The 13,540-nt window shown below is 45.8% G+C and overlaps 1 protein-coding gene across 1 annotated transcript in view; it reads left to right on the top strand.

The window, feature by feature from the left end:
• The window catches only part of PTK6 (protein tyrosine kinase 6), a 15,817-nt gene extending 2,605 nt beyond the window's left edge, over positions 1–13,212 (top strand). The window contains exons 2-8 of the mRNA XM_018559836.1: positions 3,076–3,197; positions 7,254–7,417; positions 8,812–8,983; positions 10,678–10,836; positions 11,347–11,528; positions 11,638–11,791; positions 12,922–13,212. Coding sequence (XP_018415338.1) covers positions 3,076–3,197; positions 7,254–7,417; positions 8,812–8,983; positions 10,678–10,836; positions 11,347–11,528; positions 11,638–11,791; positions 12,922–13,169 — 1,201 coding nt within the window. The 3' untranslated portion in view covers positions 13,170–13,212. The remainder of the gene's footprint in view (positions 1–3,075; positions 3,198–7,253; positions 7,418–8,811; positions 8,984–10,677; positions 10,837–11,346; positions 11,529–11,637; positions 11,792–12,921) is intronic.
• The last annotated feature ends 328 nt before the right edge of the window (positions 13,213–13,540 follow it).

Raw genomic sequence — 13,540 nt, 5'->3', positions numbered from 1 at the left:
TCGGAAGCCCGCCCCTCAGCGGGGCGGGCTTCCGATGATCGCAAGTACGATCTGCCCGTCCAAGGTGGGCAGATCGTACGGGCTTTTAATGAGCATACGACCATCGCAAGACAAAAGTCTTGCGATGGTCGTAAGGTGTATGGGCACCTTGAGACTGCTGAAAAGGTTTTGGGGAAACCTCATGAAACATTCGTCGTGTTGACCTGTTTCAATTGCTTTTGTGTGATTTGTTCTCAGCAAGCAGCTGAAAGTCTGGAAATGTTGCCAATAAATTCGATTTGCCGGTTGAATCATTTTGATAACAACGGGACATGACCTGAGAACATGGCTGCACACACGTGACGCTGCATGACGTGATCATCTGCCACCCTTCCTCATATGAACATCCGCTCAGGCGCAGCAGATTAGACATGTGCGGACACATCCGAATTTCCCAATCCCAATGCATCCGAATGTGTCCGAATTTCCATTTGCGAATCCCATACGAAATACATTCAAAAACTAAACTGAATCGGACATGTGGCTTTTCTGGCCAATCAGATGTGTTTTTAGGATGAATGCATCCGAATGGTTCTGAGCACGAATTTTCGTTACAGCAACATGGGAGCCATCCGATTGGCCAGAAAAGTCACATGACGTAACGAAAATGTGTGCTCAGTATATACATATATTACTAAAGCTAAATCTCCCAGACCCGAATGGCATTTGTGAGCTCCCGAATACAATTCAGAGATTCGGATCCCAAATGCCATTCGGGTCTGTGAGATTCAGCTTTAGTATTAATATCTGTATATGGTTTTCTGTGGTATTCGCAACTATGCGAAACTAACGGAAATTCGGATCGGATTTCATCCGAATCCGAACTGAATTGAATTTCGGATACGAATCCCGAAATATCCAAACCAAGCCGAATTTTTCCGCAGCTTTCATGTCTACCGCAGATAAAGACGAGGGCCTGTGCTTCCCTACAGCCAGCATAGTGACAGGTCCTATTTTTGATGCTCACTCCTACCCATTCCTGAGCCTCCCGCTCCCAGATTCTCCTTGGCAGGCAATGTGACAGGTCCACTTTATAATGGGCGGAGTCAGAATCAATCATACAATCCTTTTTGCCCACCTTACGGCACTTGGTACCCAATCACCAGGTCCGATCTCTGCCATGTAAAGAAAGGGGGAGGGGCTGTGAGTGGTCATGTGTAAGCTTTGACTTTTCGGAAAGTCAGAATAGGAGTCTGCAGAGCGAGGAAGGCAAATTTGCTTTTCTGCTTTGCTGGCAGCAGCTCTGACAGTCTCCTATTTCAGTTCACCCCTTTTATAAGTTAGAATATGAGTTCACAGACCTTCTAAAACAATCTCTTTATAGATGGGGGATGGACTTTGTCCCCGTGCTTCGGATTACTCAATAACCGTGTCCTTGCTCCATCTACATCAGAGGTGTGCAGCTAAAGGGCAAGGTCCAAGGACCTGGCAACCACAGAGGTGCACACCTCTCTAAAACCGGCCGTACCCCCATACAATCTGATTGTACAATCTATAGCCAACTTGGGATCTTTCTAGTGCTATGCCATACAAGAGCCCGCCTGATTGTAGAGAAAAAAAACTGATTGGATTCCTAAAAGTGGCCACACACGTATTGATTTGTGATCAGTCAAGGTACGAGCAAACAAATAATTAATCATCAATATAAATATTAACACACGTGATATGCATAGAAAATACGACGTACCAGGAACAATCTGTTATAAGAGATCTGTGTTATGATCCATTTTGTGACACACGTGCAGATATCTGATTGATAGGAAACGATCAATAAAATTCCACCACCACCACTTGACTGTGTCAAAGTGGATTGGACATTTAGTAAATGGATCAATTGAGGGGTTAGTGTGTTAAGGTGGCTACACACATATCTATATGATCATTGAGTCGATCTTTCAATGTGATCATTCAATCAATCAATCGATCATTCAATATTATCAGTCAGTCAGTCATTCAATATGATCATACCATTGATCATTCAGTGTGATCATTTAATTATCATTCAATCAATCATTCAATATTATCATACCATCAATCATTCAATGTGATCATACCATCAAACATTCAATATGTTCATTCAATCATTCAATGTGGTCATTCAATCAATCGATCATTCAATATTATCATTCAGTCAGTCATTCAATATGATCATACCATCGATCATTCAGTGTGATCATTTAATTATCATTCAATCAAACATTCAATATTATCATACCATCAAACATTCAATATGTTTATTCAATATTATCATTCAGTCAGTCATTCGATATGATCATACCATCGATCATTCAGTCGATCCTTCAGTGTGATCATACCATCGATCAATCATTCAATTAATCATTCAGTTGATCATTCTATATGATCATACAATCAACTATTCAATCAATCATTCAATGTGATCTTTTAATCGATCATTTATTATGATCATAAATTAATCATTCAATGTGATCATACCATATGATCATACAATCATTTAATCAATCATTCAATATTATCAACCCATCGATCACTTAGTATGATCATTCCATCGATCATTCAATTTCATCATACAATCGATCATTCAATATTATCATTCAATTGATCATTCAATGTAACCAAAATGATCAATGTGAATAGGAATTAAACATTTACAGACCCTCCATTTCATTGATCATTTGAGCTTCCTATCGATTGATCAAGTTGATTGACCGTGGCGGAATTTTATTGATTATTTCTGATGAACAGAACAAATACCCGTGTGTGTGTGTCAGACAACTGACTAGAACACATATTGATGATATTGATCCTTTTCAATCAGTTGTTTCGTTTCACAACACAAGTCCAACCCTCAGACACGTTGGGTCATATTTATAAGGCAGTGAATCTGACATTCAGCAAGCATTCTGCGCAGGAGAATCTCCCAGGGCCATGCATTGTCAACGTCAGTGATTGATTCACCGGCGGAGAATGTTTGATGAAAGTCACATTCACTGCTTTATAAACTGTTACCTCCTTGCTGTATAATGAGGTTCCTCATAAGTGTACCTGTCTCCCCAGATGGTTCTTCAGAGAACTCTCCCGGACGGAGGCCAACAATCTGCTCATGAAAGGCGGGAACGCCGCCGGATCCTTCCTGGTCCGCCAAAGCGACAAGCAGGACTTCGATTACGCCCTCTCAGGTAATCCCACCATGTACCGGGGAAGCAGAGGATCATGGGAAGGGAAGGTGACATCGGCAGCCATGACAGTCCTGCGGCTTCATCTTCCTGCGGGAAAAGAAACATAGATATGATTAAAGAGGACAAATTCCTGACATCCCAATATGCAGCAACAGGACCATTTCACCACTTCGTCAGCTGCAGCTCAGTGACTTTGCCTAGGCTGAGCTTATGTCATCAGTCTGCTGCAGGTAGGAGGGAGCATTTCCTCCGCGCCCCCCCCTGATCAGTCTGCTGCAGGCAGGAGGAAGCATTTCCTCAGTCTCCTCTCCCCTAGTGATCAGTCTGCTGCAGGCAGGAGGAAGCATTTCCTCAGTCTCCTCTCCCCCAGTGATCAGTCTGCTGCAGGGAGGAGGAAGCATTTCCTCAGTCTCCTCTCCCCCAGTGATCAGTCTGCTGCAGGGAGGAGGAAGCATTTCCTCAGTCTCCTCTCCTAGTGACCAGTCTGCTGCAGGCAGGGGGAAGCATTTCCTCAGTCTCCTCTCCCCTAGTGATCAGTCTGCTGCAGGCAGGAGGAAACATTTCTTGTGAATTTATGTGAATGAGGCCTTACACAGTGTTGCATTCTACATTCACATGCATTGCTCCAAGGCTTTCCTTTAAATGGGTTGCCACCTGTCCTGGATTCACCTGGACCATCCAGGTTTTGAGTCCTGTATGTTCTGTTTCCGGGTTTCAGGCCAGCTGACACCCAGACACAGCACGTACAGGACTCAAAACTCAGACTGTCCAGGTGAATCGGGGACAGGGGGCAACCCTATTGCCAATGCAACCAAGTGTCATTTTGAACAATGCAGAGTATGCGGGTTGCTGTGTGCCAGCGTGCTTTGTATTGATATACTGGAGCATAAAAAATGGCAGCTCCCCATGTTATGTGCATTGCTGTAGGTAATGCGTGTTACCACAATGCATAGACGTGAATGGGCCCGTGCAGCTCTACATAAACGCACGTCTTTGGACGATAAACGCCGTCTGGTCTGTGTTGGACTTGCCTTGCTTGCCACACAAATAAATGTCAGGAAGACCAGCTGCATACAAGGAGGCACAGCGCAGGTCAAACGCAGGCGGCCACGCCATTCCAGTATATGGAGACCTGCAGACTTCCACTTAAAGTGAGCCCAGAAAACACCCCCCAGTATAATACAAGCCCCACCCCACCCAGAGCCATTTCACTGTACACTTCAACCAAACTATGAGAGGAAACACAGCAATTCCATCATTTTATATCTATAGCAAACAGAAGATGGATACATTCCACCTCCTCTGTATGAACATTGTATCAGTACAGCCGGAATTCATATTGTTACATTGTACTCACAACTAGATACCACCAGAGACACGTCACTTCCTTGTTACCATTTACATGTGGGCCCAAGATGGCCGCTTCCACTCTGGAACTACGGAAGCCTCAGAGGTTCATAGGCCAAGCATAGGCCAAGCAGTATACACACAGTATAGACCATGCTGTATACACACAGTATAGTCCACGCTGTATACACACAGTATAGACCATGCTGCATACACACAGTATAGACCATGCTGTATACACAGTATAGTTAGGGTTGCCACCTTTTCTTCAAGCGAAACCCGAACACTCTAGCAACGCACGGACATTTTTTTGGGAGAATGAGTTGTAGCTTAATTATATGTAAATAGTGTCACCCATTCATAAGTAAATATCACAGTTGAGACTATTTTCAGTGCGGGGCCAGTATCTCCTATCTTAATTTTGGTTGCCCCTATGTGCCTGACATCTTGTGTCCGGGTTTCTGCTGCCATGAAACCCGAACACAGCATTCAAAACCCGGACTGTCCGGGTGAATCCTGGACAGGTGGTAACCCTAAGTATAGTCCACGCTGTATACACACAGTATAGACCATGCTGCATACACACAGTATAGACCATGCTGCATACACAGTATATTCCAAGCTGTATACACAGTATAGACTGAGCTGTATACAGAATATAGCCCAAGCTGTATACACATTATAGACCATGCTGTATACACAGTATAGACCAAGCTGTATACACAGTATAGTCCATGCTGTATACACAGTATAGACCAAGCTGTATACACAGTATAGTCCATGCTGTATACACAGTATAGACCAAGCTGTAAACACAGTATAGACCAAGCTGTATACACAGTATAGACTGAGCTGTAAACACAGTATAGACCAAGCTGTATACACAGTATAGACTGAGCTGTATACACAGTATAGACCAAGCTGTATACAGAGTATAGACCAAGCTGTATACAGAGTATAGGCCAAGCTGTATACAGAGTATAGGCCAAGCTGTATACACAGTATAGACCAAGCTGTATACACAGTATAGTCCATGCTGTATACACAGTATAGACCAAGCTATATACAGAGTACACACCAAGCATTATATGCAATATAGACCATGCTGTATACAGAGTATAGGCCAAGCTGTATACACAGTATAGACCATGCCGTATACACACAGTGTAGTCCAAGCTGTACACAAAGTATAGACCATGCTGTATACACAGTATAGACCACGCTGTATACACACAGTGTAGTCCAAGCTGTACACAAAGTATAGACCATGCTGTATACACAGTATAGACCACGCTGTATACACACAGTGTAGTCCAAGCTGTACACAAAGTATAGACCATGCTGTATACACACCGTGTAGTCCAAGCTGTATACACAGTATAGATCACGCTGTATACACAGTATAGACCAAGCTGTATACACAGTATAGACCACGCTGTATACAAAGTATAGACCAAGCTGTATGCACAGTATAGACCACGCTGCATACACAGTATAGACCAAGCTGTATACACAGTATAGACCAAGCTGTATACAAAGTATAGACCAAGCTGTATACAAAGTATAGACCAAGCTGTATACACAGTATAGACCAAGCTGTATACACAGTATAGACCAAGCTGTATACACAGTATAGTCCATGCTGTATACAAAGTATAGACCAAGCTGCATACACAGTATAGACCAAGCTGTATACAAAGTATAGACCACGCTGCATACACAGTATAGACCAAGCTGTATACACAGTATAGACCAAGCTGTATACACAGTATAGTCCATGCTGTATACAAAGTATAGACCACGCTGTATACACAGTATAGACCAAGCTGTATACACAGTATAGACCAAGCTGTATACACAGTATAGTCCATGCTGTATACAAAGTATAGACCACGCTGCATACACAGTATAGACCAAGCTGTATACACAGTATAGACCAAGCTGTATACAAAGTATAGACCACGCTGCATACACAGTATAGTCCATGCTGTATACAAAGTATAGACCAAGCTGTATACACAGTATAGACCACGCTGTATACACAGTATAGACTGACTTGTATATAGAATATAGACCATGCTGTATACACAGTAAAGGCCAAGCTGACCTACAGTATGTTGCCTTATGTCCTATTTCTTCAGTTCACACGAACGCACTGTAAAAGTAAGACATACTGCATGTTTATACAACGCAGTACTCTGCAACGTGTTTTAGGTTGTCAGGTTTAATAAAGTTTAAACAAGAAAAAAAAACAACACCGTGATGCGTTGTATAATGCATTGCAGCACACATGCAAGCCAGTGGGCACGCATTATGCATCTCATTCATGCACACAACGCGGTGCTATTCAACGCACATGTTCTTACATACTGAGGCACACTGCATTGGGCGACCCATTCAAAGTGAACGCACCTCAGTGTGAGAAAAAAATCAGTTCTGCTCTATACTTGCAACGCACAGAACATTGGAATCCGCTGCCATAGCGCACTGGCGATGTGCACTTAGCTACAGTCAGCAAAGAATGGTCACGCACGTCGGCACATATACAATGCGCTATCGCGCGTTACACCATCACACTTTATAAGTTGCATCATGGGGTGAATGAGCTGTGAAGGAAATATCATGAAAAAAAAGAATAGCAGGGAGGAGATGTCATGGCGGTCAGTCTGTTCTTGCTATATAATAAAGTTGCGTATTTTTCTGACGCAGTGCGAGCCACTGACGGGGTGAAACACTTCAAGATCCTGCGGAACTCCCAAGGAGAATACCACCTGAATAGCTCATCGCTCTTCCCGGATCTGGACAAGCTCATCGAATACTACCATGACAGGCCGGTCATAAAGGGGGTGACACTGACCAAGCCTTGCGTCAAGGTGAGACACTGTTGGATGGCGTTACTTTCGCTGACGTGAGCTTCTGGGGCTAGGGAGGAGGAGGAGGGGCCTAAATCCCATATTTAAACAGGACAGGTTCTCTTTAAAGGAGAACCCTGGTAACACAGTGTGTGCGTTCTCTGATTTGAGGTTTGAAGGATGCATGTGAGAGGAATAGGTAACGGCCCACATGAAAAATTCTGATAGGAATAACATATGTGTTCCATTCCCAAGGGCACGGTGCGCCAGTCAGTGCCAAGGCACCGTTCCCCCGAGCCAAGACAGGCAAAGGTCATCAGGGACTTAATCCGTGCCGGCAACAACAATACAACAACAATATAATAATGCTATCAGAATAAGATAACACCGCTAATAGAAAACGTAGGGAGGGAAAGAGCCTTTCTGTAAAGTAACAGGTCATATGACACACCTATATCAGGCATTAGGCTCCACCCATGAGGGAGGCCAACTAATTGGCAGCTACCCTGTTATAGTACCTCTGGGGTCCACATCTGTTTATCTTGGGGCCCGGGTTATCTTGTCTGACGTGAGCGAGATCGTGGATTATTGTCAATGGACGTAAGCATGGATCTGCAAACACGCATGCACACAGGCCTAAGAGGGTATTTAGACTCCTCCGCTGATGGTGACCGGTGATGTGCCTACCTAGTTTATGAGTCTACTGTTGTTCTGACTTGCACGTTGCTGACGCAGATTGCCTAACTCTGCTCCTGTCTCCTGCCCCCATTGCAGACTCTGCTCGTCCTGTTATCATTTTGCCTGCCATCTGCCTCGACCTCTACCTGGACTCCAGCTACTCTCTTGAATGCTGACTGCCTTGACCCCTGCCTGGACTCTGACTATTCTCTTAACTGCCGCCTGCCTCGACCTCTTCCTGCACTCCAACTACTTTCTTGCTTGCCGCCTGGCTCCACCTCTGCCTGGACTCTAAATACTAATTTGCCTACCTCGATCTCTTGCTGAACTCTGACTACTCTCTTGCCTGCAGCCTTCATCAACCTCTGCCTGCACTGCGGCTACTCTCTTGACTGCCACCTGCCTCAGCCTCTGCCTGGACTCTAACTAATCATTTGCCTGCCTCAACCTCTTCCTGAACCCTGACAACTATCTTGCCTGCTGCCTGGCTCGAGCTCTGCCTGGACTCCAACTACTCATTTGCCATCCGACTATTCTCTTGCCTGCCCCCTGCCCTAACCTCTTCCTGGATTCCAACTACTCTCTTGTCTGCCGCCTGCCTCCACATCTGCCTGCACTGCAACTACTTTCTTGCCTGCTGCCTGCCTTGACTTCTGCAGACAGAGTGACAGTTTTGAGTGGAGAGATCTTTTCATATTTTGTGTGTAACTCTATATATTTGTATCTCCTGGGCACAGGATGAGCCAATGGCCACCGACTTAAACCCCTTACCCTTGGACGAGTGGGAGAGACCCAAGGAGGAGTTTATCCTTGGAAAGAAACTGGGTTCTGGCAATTTCGGGCAGGTCCACGAAGGCTACTGGAAGGGGCGGGTGAAAATGAGAGTGGCCATTAAAACCATAAAGCAAGGTAAGCCGTTAAAGCTTTTAAACAATGTTGGCCAACCAAGTATTCATCATAGGTCCCGGGAATGTCCCCGTCTCCTCCAGCAGCCAATTGGATTCCAGTTATTGTGCAGATTTAGAGTATATAAGGAATATTGTTTTATTAAACTCCAGTTTTGATACATCATCTCCACCATGGGAAGGAGCCAAAAGGATGCTGAGTCAGGACATTCCCCTAGGCGGGGAAAATATCACTGGCAGAGCTTATACCTTGGAATTATTCTAGGGTGAAAACATATTTAAGACTTATTTGCAGTTTGCTGATCTGTCCATTGCATAGACTGGAGAAAACCCATCAGCTCAATCCATTTTGCCTTGGCCATTACCACCAACGGGCTTGAAAAAATACCGATCCTTCAAAAATACAGGACAGCACTTTTAACTGGTGATAACTGGTAGCATTTACCTTAATTTTGGAATGGTTAGAACCCCTGTCGGGCATATCCTGCTGTCTGGAAGATCTGCCTTTACTTCCTGTTGTGTCACCAAGACAGCAAGTCACAGGAAATCTCTCCGATGGTGAAACAGGCTGCAAGAAAACCATTTTATCTACATAACAAGCTCTGTCTGGCTTATATTGCTGTGGCCCCATAGGGGCGATTCCCCCTCAGACTGGGTGGTTGCTGGTACAGGAAGGGAGGCAAATCTCTGCATAGGTATTAGCTTTACTAGGTAGTAACTTGTCCTATGCATAACTTTTATAGAAAGAGTTTCTACCATGAAAAGTTCATCCAAGGACCACATAGAGCACGGATAGGCAACCTCGGCACCCCAGGTGTGGTGAAGCTACAAATTCTGTCTCTGGGAGTCATGCTTGCAATGCCTCATGTACCTGCTGGAGTGCCAAGGTTGCTCACCACTAGCATAGAAGGATGATGACACCAATTTCTTGAAGCACATCATTGATACTAATGACCACTAGAGGGCAGTGTTACCAAAGTAACTACTTGCTTGTTCCCAACTGCTGGCGCCTATGGCCGCAAGATGGCAGGCAATACATACTGTTGTGCAGACCTGCTTCTTCACCCTCATTGGTCAAGATTTTCTAACATGAATGTGATGAAAAAATGTCGAGAAGTAGATTTTCCTGCCAATATGTTGTGAGCAATATGGACATAGATAAAACACAAACATGGTGGAACTCAAGCCAAAGTTAGGCAAGGGGTCTGTGTCCCCACTGGGGAGATTTCATCAAAGTAGTCATCAGAATAGGTGTCCCTATTGGAAGATTTCTCCCGAAATTGCTGTAATATTTTGGGATTCCTTTCACGGTCCATCGCGGTGACAGTGGTCATCGGGTCAAGGTTCAAGTCAAGCAGTCATCTGGTGTCCCTATTGGAAGATTTCCCCTCTATTCCTGTCATATTTTGGGATTCACAATCCATCATGGTGACAGTGGTCATCAGTGATGGATGAGGGTTCAAGTCAAGGTTCAGGTTAGATTCAGCTTAGGTTCTTCCCAGCATGGACACGGACAGCTATAAGAACCTGATATGGGTTCTAACTCCTCACCACCAAGAGCACTTTTGGTTGGGGTTTTGCTTCTAGTGCTAACTTAGTGTGGTTTGTATTTGCTGTTCAGTGTGTGTCAGGCCAACCTACATGTCCAATGAAGTTGGCTTCTCCTCATAAAATATTCTGACCTCGCCTCCTCCATAGATGTGACCAACCGTGAAATCTTCCGGAAGGAAACGGCGTTTCTGAAGACGCTGCGCCACCGTAACCTGCTTTCCCTGTATGCCGTGTGCTCGGTGGGGGATCCATTTTATATAGTGACGGAGCTCCTCTCTAAGGGGGACCTCCTGCACTTCCTGAGAGGTAAGTGTGACCTTCACCTTCTAGTGGGGGCAACAGTGAAAATGTATTGAGCAAACCTAAGGCAGGCCCGGCATCTAAACATTGCATTGCAACAACAAATGTTGAATTGGTCACTCAACAGCACTCATACGAACGTGCGTTGACCTACTACAACATGCTTTGATTGAAAAAAGTCAAATGGAAGGGTGCCGCCTGGGACACACATTGGTCCTGCTGACTCGGCCGAAATTCAACCAGTGTATGTTTTGTCCTAGTATGAAAAGCCCATTGGGTATGTTGCTGATTTCAGCAGGCCATATGTCTATGCCGAGCTGATAAGATAAACATGGCTTTCTGCTGTGCTGATCATGTGATGTCAGCAGCTTCCACCAACAAGTCAGTGCATGGGAGCGAAGGCCAAGGGACTGATGTGACAGCCAGCCCTCCGCCATTTTGCTTTAATTGCTGCCACCTTTACAGAAGGTCTATGATCTCTCCCGCTAACCGATCCCCCTCTGCATTGCCCCTCAGGCCCTGAAGGAGAGAAGCTGAGCGTTGAAGGGCTCCTGGATATTGCAGGCCAAGTCATAGACGGGATGCACTACCTAGAAGCCAATAATTGTATCCACCGCGACCTGGCTGCCCGAAACGTGCTGATTGGCCTGAACAACATCTGCAGATTGGCCGACTTTGGCTTAGCCAGAATTATCACGGTGAGCGCCGACCCCCAAGACCGAGTGATAACATGAAAAAGAAATAAGTATACCATCACCATGCTGGTTGGAGGCTCCCTGTAAGCATTTCTGTATTCTCTTCTTTAAGGACGATTGCTACATGTCTTACTCTAAGGATGTCCCGTACAAATGGACCGCCCCCGAGGCCCTGGAGTATGGACGCTTCACCATAAAGTCCGATGTCTGGTCCTTTGGTGTCCTCTTACATGAGATCATGTCTCGTGGGGTGATCCCGTATCCAGGTAATTATCAGCACAGATCACATGACTGAATGCCTGGGTGTTCGGTCACATGACCAGCCTTCAAGCACTGTGTTTTTTTTCTCAGGTGTGTAAGTTTTTCAGGGGTTGGTTGGAATATTTGAATTTTAGGCCGTGGGATGAACAAAAGGTCTCCCCGCTCTCTTCATGTCCCCACCCTTTGTTCTCCATGTCCCAACCCCGCGTTCTCCATGTCCCAACCCCGTGTTCTCCATGTCACAGCCCTGCGCTCTCCTTGTCCCAAACCTGTGCTCTCCTTGTCCCAACCCCGTGTTTTCCATGTCCCAACCCCGCGCTCTCCTTGTCCCAACCCCGTGTTCTCCATGTCCCAACCCTGTGTTCTCCATGTCCCAACCCCGTTTTCTCCATATCCCAACCCTGTGTTCTCCATGTCCCAACCCCGTGTTCTCCATGTCCCAACCCCGTGTTCTCCATGTCCCAACCCCTCGTTCTCCATGTCCCAACCCCTCGTTCTCCATGTCCAAACCCCACGTTCTCCATGTCCCAACCCCACGTTCTCCATGTCCCAACCCCACGTTCTCCATGTCCCAACCCCACGTTCTCCATGTCCCAACCCCACGTTCTCCATGTCCAACCCCGTGTTCTCCATGTCCCAACCCCATGTTCTCCATGTCACAGCCCTGTTTTCTCCATGTCCCAACCCTGCGCTCTCCTTGTCCCAAACCTGTGCTCTCCTTGTCCCAACCCTGTGTTCTCCATGTCCCAACCCCGTGTTCTCCATGTCCCAACCCCGTGTTCTCCATGTCACAGCTCTGTTTTCTCCATGTCCCAACCCTGCGCTCTCCATGTCACAGCCCCCACAGGTCTCGGGGGCGGTTTTATTTCACTTTAGGTCCACATTAAAGTGGACCTGTCACCAGAACCGTTGATGGGAAATCAGAGAGAAAGGCCTGGGGAAAACCTATGTGTTCTGCTGGTATAAAGTAGTTGTGAAGAGTCCAGTCAAGTGTGCCTAGGCTATGAGGTGCAATCTGGGATAATGATCCGTCTCCTGTATTGGCTGAACACCTTTCCCCCAAGCCTTGCAAAATGCTTGAAGTCTAGCCAAGGTTCCCCTTTCATCGGCCTCCTTGTTTTTTTCTTTCCTGCAGGCATCTCTAATGCCGAACTGCTTCTGTACCTCAAGCAAGGCAAAAGGATGAGCGCACCAGAGAACTGCTCCAGAAAGATCTACGAAGTCATGCTGGACTGCTGGAACGCCAATGCGCAAAAGAGGCCGTCCTTTAATGAACTGAAGATCTCCATGGACAGCCTGGCCTTCTATGAGCCATCTGAGGAATCCCCCAAACCCGTCAAGCTCAAAGGCATTATAGCCAGGCTGAAGAAGAATGCCAATTGACCAATGGCAGGACAGTAAAGAAATCCGAGGCCTTCGTACGGACAATCATTTCAAGGGCAACTCAGATCAAAAAAAAAGGGCCAACCTGTCTTCAAGAAGCTACGATAGCTGGTTACTGACTGTAAATTGTTTTCCTTCTGTGGACAGATCTCGACTCTGTCCCGCGAACAAGTAGAAACGAGGAGGTCAGTAGATCAATCAGACTGCGATAAGCCACAATGGCTTTGGTAAGGGTGCTCCTAACAAAAGCGGGGTGCCCCTAAAGCAGGGGGCCCAGATTTGAAGGTGCATGTGTACAAAGTCCAATGAGTCAATGAAGTCTGAGAATCCAAAGAACTTTTAATGTTAATATTATAATTTAAATATTAATA

The sequence above is a fragment of the Nanorana parkeri genome, unplaced genomic scaffold (assembly GCF_000935625.1).
Source record: "Nanorana parkeri isolate BGI_ZX_2015 unplaced genomic scaffold, ASM93562v1 scaffold17, whole genome shotgun sequence".
Lineage (NCBI taxonomy): Eukaryota > Metazoa > Chordata > Amphibia > Anura > Dicroglossidae > Nanorana > Nanorana parkeri.
Note: the sequence above shows the minus strand (reverse complement) of the source record. Positions and strands in the feature narration are given on the sequence as shown.